General features: G+C 37.4%; 1 protein-coding gene across 3 annotated transcripts in view; it reads right to left on the reverse strand.

Moving 5' to 3' along the window:
* osp (myosin phosphatase Rho interacting protein outspread) overlaps positions 1–13554 on the reverse strand; it is a 194466-nt gene that overhangs the window by 13119 nt on the left and 167793 nt on the right. For all 3 annotated transcript variants that reach the window (XM_011063100.2, XM_087408891.1, XM_087408890.1), the window contains exons 4-6: positions 6408–6596; positions 2013–2085; positions 397–972 (exon numbers count right to left, since the gene is read on the reverse strand). In XM_011063100.2, the coding sequence (XP_011061402.2) occupies positions 397–972; positions 2013–2085; positions 6408–6596 (838 nt within the window). The remainder of the gene's footprint in view (positions 1–396; positions 973–2012; positions 2086–6407; positions 6597–13554) is intronic.

The raw sequence follows: 13554 nt of genomic DNA on the forward strand, positions 1-13554 counted from the left end.
ATATATCAGAAATTATTTATTGAATGTATAATTCCAGATATCATAATAAAAAAAATAAATCACAAACGTCTAAATAATTAATGAATCATCACTCATAATCTTTTTTTTTTAATGAGTAAATATTTATTTACTGTAAGTAAATAAATATTTATTCGGTACTATTCAAACAAATTAATGTATTAAGGTTTAATAAATTTGTTTCAGCGTGCATGACGCACAGACAACAAAAAATCTTATTCTTCATATTGCAAAGATATAAGACTGCAGATACTATAAAGATATCAGGCAGATATCCTGTGTAATCAGAATCAAGGAGATGTCAAAGTACAGATGAGTATTATCCGTAGGAGTCGCCACGTCAATAGGGAGAGATTGTGCCTCATTTAATATACCGACCTAGTTTCTCGCCAGAGGCTGGGCCGGTCGTGTCGCCGATGATGCCGCCAGTCCGTTCGCCCTGCTGATTCATCCTGCGCCTGGCTTTGTCCTCGGCGCGGAGTTTATCCCGGGTCGGCGGTGATGCGCTGCTAGCAGGTTGATCTCGATAGCTCGTCGATCTCGTGCCGTCGTTGGGAATCATCGGCGGCTTATCGGCCAACGAAACAATGCTGCTCGTCGTCGTCGTCGTCGCCGTCGAGGATGTCGAGTAGATCGTGCTGCAGACGTTACCATTCAACGATGATGTGGTTGACGTCACAGTGGTCAGATAATTTCCGGTGGAACCATTCTCGAGAGCACGCAACGGCGGTAAGCCGTTGTTCCTGATCTCGGAGATGTTCTCCGTGTTGCCGTTGATCAGCACGTTGTTACTGGTGGCGGTGACAACGCTCGTCGTCACCAAGGACGGCGTGGATGAAAATACAGAAGAGCACAGATCCGATGTTCCGCCACCGGTTTCTGGAATCCATGCGCTGCTGCGCGGCTCCGATCGGCAGCTATTGAAGCGCGGTCGAGGTGGATTTGGCGTGTTACCTGGCGATCAAGTTCAGATGCTACCTTTTGTAAAAGCTCAGACAAGCGAATAGAACAGACAACGGAATGCAAGATTTCTACAATAGAATAAAGAAATAAGAGATATTCTAGTCTTTCTTAGAAAATAGCAATGTTAAATTCGAAAACTACAGTACACACAGAAAAATACATACTGTTCGTAAATAATAATCACTTGTTGCGAGTATTTTAAAAGTTCATATATTCGCAAATCTATCATAAATTTATCATAAGCATCAAATTTATTCAAAACGTATTCTGAGAATCCTAATAAGTTTAATACTTCAAAAATATTAAAACAAATTCGATTTGCTTGTTGAATGAAGTCGTTTTTTCGATCTGTTTTATAATACTCTTTAAAAGAAAATTAATTCTTGTTTTGAGTAAATAATAATAAGTTTTTCTAAAATTTGTAACAAGTACATTTGAAGGTTGCTGTCAAGAAAATATTCCTCGTTAAAGATATCATTACTTACAAGAAAGAAAGAAAATTGAGTAAATAGTTTTCTTATAGCAATAGAATAATATTTTTCTGTGCAGTGTACGAAAGAGACTTATTTTAAGCGACATTATAGGATCATCGTCTTATTGTTAAGTGATACGTGACTCAACTCAAGCTAATCGCTGTAATTTTCGTCGTGAATAATTGAAATAAGTACAATTCAATTAGAGATAACGAGAACTTCGTTCTCAAAACCGGGGATAACGAGGTGGCAGCGGTATAATAATAGTCGCACATTGTGCAGAAGAAATTTGCCTTCTCCCTCGCTCCACTCGTCTACCTGTTATTTGTATTCATTTCTGTCACTCGTGTCCCATGAGATATTTACCACGTTGACTGAAATATCGCACGTTACCCCTCGTTATGTCAAGTTGTTTGCGTAAAGACCTCAGTCTATGCAATACCGCGAAATGGCTAAACGAGATAGTGATTACATCGTCGTTAACCGCCAGCGTGGAAATGGCTACGCATATTATACGCACTATAAAATTTACGTAGTATACAAGCAGCAGGTACTCACTTCGAATCGTCGGTGTAACTTGCAGGATCGTCGTCTGCCCACCGGGAAAGGTTGCATTTCGCTTGTGGCGACCCTGAAAATATAAAATAGCACACCGTGAAGACATCGTAGAAGAGAATTTACTCAAGATAAATTTCCTCTATTGTTAAAACTCTTGAGCGTTTCTTTGCTGTAACAATCTAACCGGATAATCGATCGCGATGTGGTACGCGCGATCTGAAAAGCGATCCGCGAATAATCGCACGATTACGTTCATCCGCGCCCGTATCGTAATCGTGAGAACACTATGATCTACGAACGGATGTATTTCTCGGGAAATGATTAACCCAAATTTTAATTTAACGTGCATGAATTACGAAACATTTATAAGCCACATTATCAATTATAATAATATAAAAATATATTTATTTATTCATTAATTAATTAATTCACGAATAACTCTATGTTTTTAACAGCTAGCGTTTGATATTGTCTTCTTACGTTGTCCTACATTCTCAGTTGAGAGACACTGATGATTGCTAATAAGTTGATTTCGCGAGTGATCTCAAGGTGTAAAAGCAAGCCTCCTTTGCATAGACAGCGACGTGGCGATTCGAAGGACAACGGAGAAGGAGGGATAATCGTAAAAAAATATGGAAAATAACGCGGGAGCAGGGTTTCCTTCACGTTCACCCGCGTTAAATGTCGCGAGGAATATAAGTATACATCTCGCCTTGGCCTCGTAACGTAATCGTTCGTTTACACCAGCGCGGAGCCAGCGACAACGAGGTGTAGCCATTTGCCGATCGATCATTGCTTGCGTAACGGAATTGACGTACGTGTAGTCGTGTAATCTCCGTACGAACAATACGAGCCTGCGACGAGATCTTAAACATGCGAGGACGATTGATCGATCGATTAGTAATCAACGCGAAACCCGCAGGCGCAAAGAATACTTCATTCTGTTCTGAGAAGATAATTATCTCGCTATTTTGCGAGAGAGAGAGAGAGAGAGAGAGAGGGGGGGGGAAGGGGAAGAGATAGAGAGAATCTCGGATGTACACGAAGGGAATGTTTTTTGTCTGAGAATTATAGCTTTACGAACTTCACACACGCAGGTTGTAACACATAATTCAGGTACAATAATTTACAAAGGATCGGATATGCAAAGTGGTATTTGCATATTTCAGAATATTTCTTTATACAATTCCAACAATTTAACTCGAAAAATATTTTCCTCGGCTGGATTCTTTCGTTAATTAATTTATAAAGTTTAATTTGAATAAAAATATGCACGGTCCAAAAAAGGAAACGTCAACTGATATGCCGACATGTTGTAATACGAGACCTACTTCGAGATTTTTGAACGTGTATTCAAAATAAAAAAATATCTTCCTGTGAAATCTGCTGTGTATCCTTCGATAAAAATACGTCAATACGATCGTGTGTGCAACACTACGCGGTTTTTGCACCAGAAATGCCGAATGAAGAGATATTTCTGACTGCCGATCGATCATTTCTTGCGTAACATGCGATCGAGCGATTCGCTGCGTCGTTATAAAATTTCAAACGATGTAACGAATGACAGCTTTCGAGCGATTCGATTTATGACGGGGCTGATCTATTGGAAGGTTCACAATTTAATTAGACAATCGAGAGAGGCTAGACAATCGCTTGGATCAGAAAGGCCACCGATATGACGCGACTCGAATTTCTTTTCGGCTTGTTCGCCGACGACTCGTAAGTTGCGAAATAAACAACGCGCGATGTACAAACGCTGTATAACGCTCGATACACTGTTGTAAACTTGAAGTCGTCGACAGGCAGAAATTGGATAAACGTGTCTCCTTTTTTTTTTTTTAGCAGCGGTTGTTTTACGGCCGCAACAATTTGCAACACGCGTGAAACGCATGTTGCGCGAAATGTCATAAATTTACGGTTGCCTTGTGGCGCCGACATGGTATGGACTATGGAATGACGGAGTTATAAAAATCACTTATCTTTCAACTCGTTCGCCGATCTTACATATCTCACTTTACATATTTTGCCAATTAGCAAACTTATAGCTGCTAATAAACGGAATATAAACAGAAATGTGAATATCATACTCCGAACAAGTTTCAAGTCCAGTCGACGATGAAACGTCAATATAGAGAACTTGAAAAGTTTCAAGTATCTAACTTGTAACGTGACACGTTAAGAGCATATACGTAATTAATGGAGTTACCACTTGTAAGGCAGCTTTTACAGACTAGGAACGATCGTTCTCACGTCCGGCCAGGTTCGCCAAGACGCGAATGCGATCGCGCAGCAAAGAGTGAAACGACTCTCCATTTGTCACCAAGCGCTTTCGGTTGTCGGCTGAATAATAGACATCCTTTTTGCAACGCCTCGGTACGGCGTTAAGTACGGCGACAAGTGAAAAGAGAAAACGGGGGCCCCTTAGAGAGATCGCGAAAAGGCGGATGAATCGCAGGAAACGGCCAATCGACTCGACTGACAACCCCGCGAGATGCAGTCCCAACAGTAACAACTCGCGCACTACTGAGCGTTATTGTTGGCGTAATGAGTGCGATGCGGTACGCACATCGGTCAGCGTGGCGATTATGCGAGGCAACGTCGACAGTTTCACTGTCGCTTACGCCATTTTTTTTTTACCAAGGCCTTTCAAGCATCGATCGGCACAATTGCACTCAATAACCGCTTCATCACGCGAAAGCGCCCGTTTATGAACTCGACGACGCACTTTTATGTTGCATTCTGTCCTACATTAACGCTAATCCCATGACGTCTGACAGCCTCATGCAATGAAAAACAATAAAGACATTTTTATCACCGATATCGTCCCATTTCGTAAAGTGACGCGAATGTTTATTAATAATTTTCGCGAATTAATTCATTGATTTTATCTACGATTTAATCCTGGAACGCTGTCAATAAGTAAATTTATTTTAATGTACAAGTCAACGAGATCATTGAGTGCTAAATTATGCATTCAATGATCATTGTCAAAAATTAAAAGAAGTGTAAATAAATGTTCAAAAATTCCGTCCGTTATATATCCTCATTAGATTATTCCAGCAACATTGTAATGACATTACAATCATTGCAACAATATTGCTTCTGTGCTATATGGATTAGTTTGAACTCTGTGATAGTCAAGACTATAACAAAGACCTGATAAATAATTTCAATTGTTCAATGTTCTATGTTATATTATTTTTTATTATTATATACGCGTATAATACAATATAATATTCAAGTATTATGAGACATACAATTGGATTACATACTCGATATTATTTCAAAATTAAATTTGATAATGTGCTTATTCTTACTTTCCTTTTAAATTAATAATTAGATTATTTATGTTTACCTAGATTATAAATATTTTGTTATTAAATTGTGAAATGTATGAAGAATTATATTAATATCAATGACATCCTGGGATTAAATTAGCAAACAGATGATATTTTTTTTAAAGCTTTGTGTAAATTATAAGTACCGCGAGAATTATCGTGAAAGAGAGTAAATTTTCTGAGATTTAACACGTTTTCCAGACCTCAACACGTCCCATATCAATTTGCGCTGAAATAATCCAAATGTTCTTCAGATTCCCTCTTGTGTTAGATTTATGGTAATACGTTGAAACCCTATCGAAGCTAATCCCGTCGACGCGAAAAGACATCGCAAGCAGGGAATCATTCTTGCACGCGTAACAAGCGTGACGCGAGAGAGGATGCATGGCACGTAATGATTATGCGAGGGCACCAGCAATCAGCCGACAGTTGCGTTTTCTTACCGTTTGCGTGACTCCGTTCTCTCGCGCAACGCTCTTTCCGACGTAATACAGTATCGATATGGAGTCTCGCTGCTGCGTATCCTCCGTAATCGACAGCAAATTAAATTCTCAAATGATACACGTAAGACGCGATTCTACGTCGCAAGTGTACATTAGGCATCAACGCTTTCGCCCGATGGGCAATCGAGCCATTTTCTCAAATCGATATTTCTCTCATAATTCGACACAGAAATTCGATTTCGCCTTTCGCTACAGCAGTTTCAGTGCATTTTATTGCGATTATGCAAATATCTCAATCCAAAAAAAAAAAAAGTTTAACACATTTCAAAAAAGCTACGCGGGGTTTGTGAATTATTTCCGTGTCTTGATACATTGTTAAATGCGTTTAATGATACATCAAAATACAGGTAACCCGCGTAGCTCCTTTGAAGAAAATAGCCGTTGAAGCCTCAAGAGAGTGTTATTAAATGTACCATTTAATTTTTACTATTTGCACCATTTAATCTTTATTTATTAATTAATTTTGCGACAGCATTTAATTAAGTGTTCCTTGAATGACATATGATTATGTAAAACTAAAAAATACAAGTATTGAGATACTGAACTAGACCAACCTTATTTCGCGAATACACTTGGAGAACGTCCGTCCACCATCTGGTCTCTTCACGACACGTCCCTTTGACGAAGGTCACACCTTCCGGTGAGGTCACGGCAAGACTGTAAGGATGCCCAGTGACGTCCTCGGCTGCGGCTACCTCCAGGACGCGGGTCATGTCGATCCTCGCCTGAGGCACCGTTTCGGGCTGCAATGATAAGAGGAAAAACACCTGATGTAAGACTGGCAAACGCGAACGTTCTACTTTACACGGAATTACGGGAAGTTAATGAATCGTCAAATTGTGGATTTCTCGCACGTAAATGTCGCGGTTAGAGATTTTATAATAACAGTTTAGCAAAAATGGATAAAAAATAGCGAATAGAAAGAGACAACAGATATTTGCTTTCTTTTTCTTATAGCTTTCTATCTCTTTCTTTTCTTCTTTTTTTCGCTTCTTCTTATTTTCCAAAAATATACATAACTATCCGAATATACGAAAGGGATCATAAATAGATGACTGATTCACTTTAGCAAGACTTTTATTATAGGATCTCTTATTGCGTTTATCTATACAAAAACCGATGCCAAAGGAGACACCCGACATCGACACAAATGTTGTAAACACAAATATATTATACGCGATGATAATATACTATCAGTCGGTGTGTACTTGTCACTATTAAAATGAAAAAGAGCGAATAATGATAATAAACGAGATAATGGTAACCATCATCAACAGCATGCACAGCCGTCGCAACCGCAGGGCTTACTTTTATCGAGCTCGATGCTTTCTTTTTGCGAACGTCCGTTTTGCGAAATTACATGTGCGTTACACGTTCGTATTCGGTCGGTTGGGTTACATCGGGCCCGTTTTACCGGAAACGTATCATTTCAGCGCAATAGCGTAATCGACCGGTCGCAGAGCCGACTATTCCTCTCGTCTGCTGCCACCTCCTCCAGGCCGTAAAAGTTACATTCCACGGAAGGCAAGAATAACGTCTTATTGCCGATTCCAGCAAGGCACTTCGCTCCTCGTAAAACGAAAGTGAGTCTCATCGGTGATCGCGCAATTGCCGTCAATTTAAGAGGAAAAAGGGAGAAAGAGACATCGCGGAGAAACAAGACGGAGACGAGAGATCGGTGTGAATCTCACGTTGGTCAAAGCACATCATTTGCGAGTGCCGTAGGCACTTTACACCGCGTAAAGTGCACCCGGGAATGTCACCACAATGCAATCGTTGATACTTCTTCAGAAACGAACGTAGTTGCTTGCGTCAAACAGATCGCTTTCATGCCGGAGGGAAGTAATGTACGACGAAACGGGCAATAAAGACTAATGAACAATCTTTGGGTAATAAATTGAACAATAAAAAAGAGAATGAGTAACTCTTCGCGTCTATACCAGCAATAATAGCATTATTATGGGACAGAAATTCAATTATTAGAAAAAAAAAACCGTCGCGATAAATCGGAGTTCCATTCAATATCTAAAATACTGCATTAACGAATTATTGCCGATAATATCGTTTACTGTATATTATAAAATATACACAATAAATCTCCTAATGTCAAATTATATCCAATTTGAGTTATTTTTAATCATTTCTATAGGTCGTCATTGCATGTCGTCAATCAATAATAAAGTTAAACAATTTAACTTAAGAAAATGTATTAAATTTGATTCAAATTTAGTTTATTATTTACTAAGTGCACATACAATTGAAAAAGTTTCTTACAAAAATTATTAAGCTTTTACTTTAATGGCTTTTCCAGGTCGTTGGGTCGAGAGAAGAAACGTCCTTATCGTGATGTGAACGTCCTTCTCTTGATGTCACTTTCTTGGATTTATTCTTCTGGAGATATTTCAAGAACATAATTTACTCCACCAAGATATCACCAAGATGAACATGAATGTTTTTCATAACCGAATTGTGATAGTCATTAATACCATATACACTTGATGAAAATTGAAATATCAATTCTTCGTGCCATTAAAGTGCTCACATAACGGCAGTTTGTTTAATTATTCTTCAAAAAAAAAAAAGACCTAGAAATATGTGTTTGTTTTAATTTCGTATTACTTTAAAATATCGAAGATTCATCGTGTACATTCTGTATTTGCATATCGTATTACAGAAAAAAATACACAGATGTACTTAGTTATAGAAATTAGAATATAATCACGAAGTATTCGATTGCGCCACACGTTTGTCCTAAAAATGCTCATCCTCGAAAGATAAAGGCACTCGTAACGTCGAGTATATATGCGAAGCAACGCGTATAATTCAAAGTGCCGCCCGCCCAACAATTTTTCTCGCGCGCGGGCAGCGACATTATTCTTGAAACGCGAGGAGGTTCATTTGCGCAGTGCGCATCTCTCGGCGTTTTGCAAGCCTATACACATATATTCTCCTCTTACTCCCTTCCTCTGTCTCTCCCCGCTCGCATCGGGATAATGCAAAAATTTACATATGAAAAATCCCTCCTTGTAGCCCGCATAATTAATCGCAAGAGATGAGAGGGCACGAGTGCACTCGAGACCGATGGTGGAGAAAAAATTTATGAACGCGAAAAGTCTGAGACGGTGCGACGATGAAAGTAATTAAAATATTATTAATAGTTCTCCCGCGTTCTTTTAGTCTTTCTCCGCGTCTCGTCGGCATCTCGTCCTTTGTAATGTGAAATTTTATGAAAATCCTTCGAGAGAAAAAATTATACATATTTTCTTCCTCACTCTAACTTATATAATTTTAATCTCTCTTACTATATAATTTTAATTAAAGTTATAGAGACAATATAAACTAAAATGAGATTTTATATATATATATATATATATTAGGTGTTGGAATTAATTCGTAGCGTTTTACAAGTGATGGGAAGTACTTTCATTAATGTATTTTTTAATGCTCATGTGAAATAAATAACATTCTTTCATTAAAAAACGCTACGAATTAATTCCAACACCTAATATATATATATATATATATATATATATATACTCTCTATAACTTTTAGAATAAGATTTCTTTCTAAAAAATTAAATCTTATTTTTAAAGATTGAAAAGTGATTTTTTTCAACTCAATTTAAATTCTTTAGAGTGAGATTCTACTCTAAAGAATTTAGAGATATATACCTTTCTCTGTCATATAAAATTTTAACAAAATCATAGACAGATTCTATTAGATTTCTAAGATGCATATATTACACGCATGTGCATTTTATGCACTAACGGTTGTGTAAAATGCACTAACTTTTAAAAGATTAAGCATATAAGAAATTAGGGCCTTTCTCCATCCTTAATAAGAAAATAATAAACCTAAACACTAATTAATCACTTTCACAGCCATTTACTCTTGCAGAAAACTTAAGCATGCTTAAATTAAATTCGAACGTTACTAGTATTTTCTAAATCTTTCTCAAAGGCCAGCAAGGAATAATATTTTTTATATGTCACTATCTTTTTTTCCCTATATTTTCTATATCCTATAAAAAAAAACTTTATATTTTAAAAGAAAATTATTCCATATAGAATTTTATTTCATAAAACAGTCTTTTTAAATCGCAGTTTATCTTTTTCCTTGGAATAAATCTATGTGAATGTAACTGCATCATGTAAAGGAGAATATAAGTCTCCTCTTGCAAACATACATATACATATATACACACAGCATCTCACAGCATCCCTGTATTGCCTGCATTTTAAGTAAAGATCAAAGAACTCTGGATAGAGCTCGGTTATTGCGAGAAAGGGACGTGACGCGCGAAGAACGAATGCCAGAGAAAATCTGAGGATATTAGACACGGTGCTGCTCCCACATACTTGCCGCCTGTATGGCAGCGAAATACGAAAGATTTCTACGGATAGACATTTACGAGACCAATGTAAACGTAACGCTTCGCGAAATCTCTTGGAACAATAATAATCCATTTAACCGGCGGAGTTCGAATGTTTGTGGATGGCATGACAATATTATGCTATTGAAATATACGACGTGTTAAATGCTAATAACTGTCAATGCTAATGTGGCGACTAGCTATTTAAGTAAACATGTATTTAGTATTTTGTATTATATATTTAAATATATATATTTACATATACTTATGTATTTAAATATACTGTTTAAGTAATCAAAATTATCAAAAAACGATAAACAATTTACATTGCTGCAGAATATCGCAATTGTTTCGTACATACTGAAACAAAATAAACATGAACATACAAATGTAATGATTCTTGATGTACAGGCACGAAAACGAAGATAAAAAAATTAGTATTCTTCGGGCCGTGCATGCATCTCAGGTTAAGACCGAAATATACAAGGCAGTTATATTCGGCGGACAAATAAGTCTGAAAGAAAATTCATAACGTATTAAACCCGCATCGCGGCACGAGTCTCTATTAAGGCAGAAACCGCTTTCATACGCCCTCGAATTACACTCTCAGATACGGACGAAGGGATATGTCCAACCGGCCGATACATTACGGTTCTATGTCGGTACTTTTGCGTACACAAGATCGCCCTGCTCTCGGTTTTTATTGGCAAGAAGTGGGTCGGCCCTTTTGCTCGGCTTCCTGTTTACTTACTCTGTTTAATAAAAGAAAAAATAAGTAGCGTCGCCATCGCAGTTTCTGCATATCACTAACGTACTACTTAGTTTTACTATTAATACTCATAAAATTTTTAACTCTTTTTACATTAAAAATTATTACAGAATACATTAAATAATTAATACTAATATAAGATAAATGAAGTCGCGACGAATCTTTTATGTGCATAGTCTTTGATATTTGACCCTTAATATACATGATGATTTTTCAGTACTTTACACACAATGGATTTCCTGGATCAACTTTTATCACTTTTACAAGTACACAAAAATTATTAAATAATTTTTATACATGCTTTGATATCTTCAAAAAGTATCTGTAAAGTTGTATATTAAAAAAGGAAAGAACAGAGACCATTGTTTAGATATTCCTATTATTTCAAAGAAAAGAAATGCGCAGGACATGAATGATTCAATCGTGTGTATTAAGGATTAACGTAATTAATTTTAATTCGTATAAAATCAATTATTCTTTCAATTTCATTAAACAGTACAAGGACGATTTTTCAGCAAAAGAAAACAGAGTGGAATAAACACTACTCTTAATCTGTTCCCCTCATACGACTTTCTTTACGAAAATACAAGAAGATTGAAAACACCGATTGTGAAACAATTTGCGGTGGTATCGATCGAAAGATAGTAAGAGCGACGATAGTAAAGTGTAAGCCGAGTAAGGGAAAGCCTAAGAAAGAAGCGGATAATGAAAAAAAAAACGCAGTAACAAAATACGCGCATCGAAAATAAAACAGGTGATCTCATGGATTGAAACCTGCTCTCCCTGATTATCCGAGTCTTTCATGACCCGGTTGCAGTCTTGCCGATGTATCGGAGGAGATAAAATCCACGCGGTTTTTGTGTAGAACATACAATGTCGCGTTTCTCTTCATTTTCTACCAGGCGCCTCTACCTTTCAACTTATTTCTCCCATCTACCCGGCACCTTCTTTCATTCTCTCAACGTAATCTCTTTCATCTCTTTTTACACATCTCTAAAAGAGCAATCTGTGTATTTGATCTTCTTCCTTTGCAACTCGTCACGCAAATGTAAGATATAAGCCACAGGATTTCATCAAACGGAGATATACAGAGGAGAGAGAGAGATCTCGGTACTATATAATTTTCAAGATAGTTAGATGATGGACGTCTAGATCGTTTGGGATGACAAAAGCGTTTCTTAGATTCTCGCGCTTTGTTATTAACTATATTTTGTATAGTTAAACCATATAATGTATCTGATTTCTAGCACAATGTTATAATTAATATGATCCAATCTAGAGAGTATAAAAAGACTGAATCTTTTAATAAGTAACTTCTTACTGTAGAAAAGTATCATAAAATGAAACATAGTACAAACGATGTGTGTGTGCGTGTGTGACGTTTTATTGCTAAGAAGTGATTACTTTCTTCTTTTAAGTAACGATTATCTTTAACAAAGAATATTTTCTTTAACAGCTAATCTTAAAAAAAAAAAACATAAATTCTAGAAAACTTATTATTTACTACTTATTATTATGTACTATCCAAAATAAGAATTTCTTTTGAAGAATATCCTAAAAATTGATCGAAGAAGCGATTTTATGTAATAAGCAAATCACACTTGTTTTAATTTAATAATCCCGATCGAAGTATTAAACTTATTAGAATTCAGAACATATTTCAAATAAATTTGACGCTATGATGAACTTACGACACACGGCAGCCGCACAAGCGGAACCGTTCCAGCGCGCGTATTCATATTGATTAAACATGGACGGCTATTACCATTTAAATTCATGTCCGTCAGTGCAAGTATAGAGAGAGAAGCAAAGCGTCTTCGCGCGAGGCCTTCAGCAGCTCGTAACCCTTACGCACAGTAAGTATCGACCCTCGCACGGATGTCGCGGGGGTCCAGCGCGAGAAATCCGCGCAGACAACGATTACGCCCACTCGCTCCGACGACTTTGAGCACCGGCCGCGGACCCGAGGACCTCGGCATAAATCTCGGCGTGGCAGCCGTTAAAGACGTCCCAAGATGGGAATTTCGAATCGCCTGAAAGCATCAGCCGAGAGCTAAGCATCACCGGGTCGTTAATAATCCTCTAAGTGGCATTCATGGCGCCTCGTTCCCCGTTTCCGCCGTCATTGCTTCCTCCTATCGTTCGGGGGCGTAGACAAGGCAACCTGGAGACGACATCGAAGTGCTGGCGACGTGATTTCGGAATATGGATGACAGACTCGGAAAGATCGCGCGGTTAGTGCTCGTTTTCACCAATGTCTTTGCTCTTCATCTTCTTCTAATTTTTAGAATTGGAAAAATGAAGAGTGTAAATTAAATCGAGGTTAAAGTTAATCTACCATTGATAGAAAGGTCTTGCATTCGTATTAAAATCAGAATGAGAATAAGCAGAATTCTGAGCAATAAAGTTTCTCATTTGGCTATAACGTCATAATTATAAACTATGATAAAATTATAATTAAACTGTGACTAAAATACGGTCGCATAATTATTACGATCTCATAAGCGAACTGTAATTATTATTATTTTAAGAAACTAAGAGTGGAAAGCTACAACAGAG

This window comes from Acromyrmex echinatior, chromosome 8 (assembly GCF_024713525.1).
Source record: "Acromyrmex echinatior isolate Ae372 chromosome 8, ASM2471352v2, whole genome shotgun sequence".
Lineage (NCBI taxonomy): Eukaryota > Metazoa > Arthropoda > Insecta > Hymenoptera > Formicidae > Acromyrmex > Acromyrmex echinatior.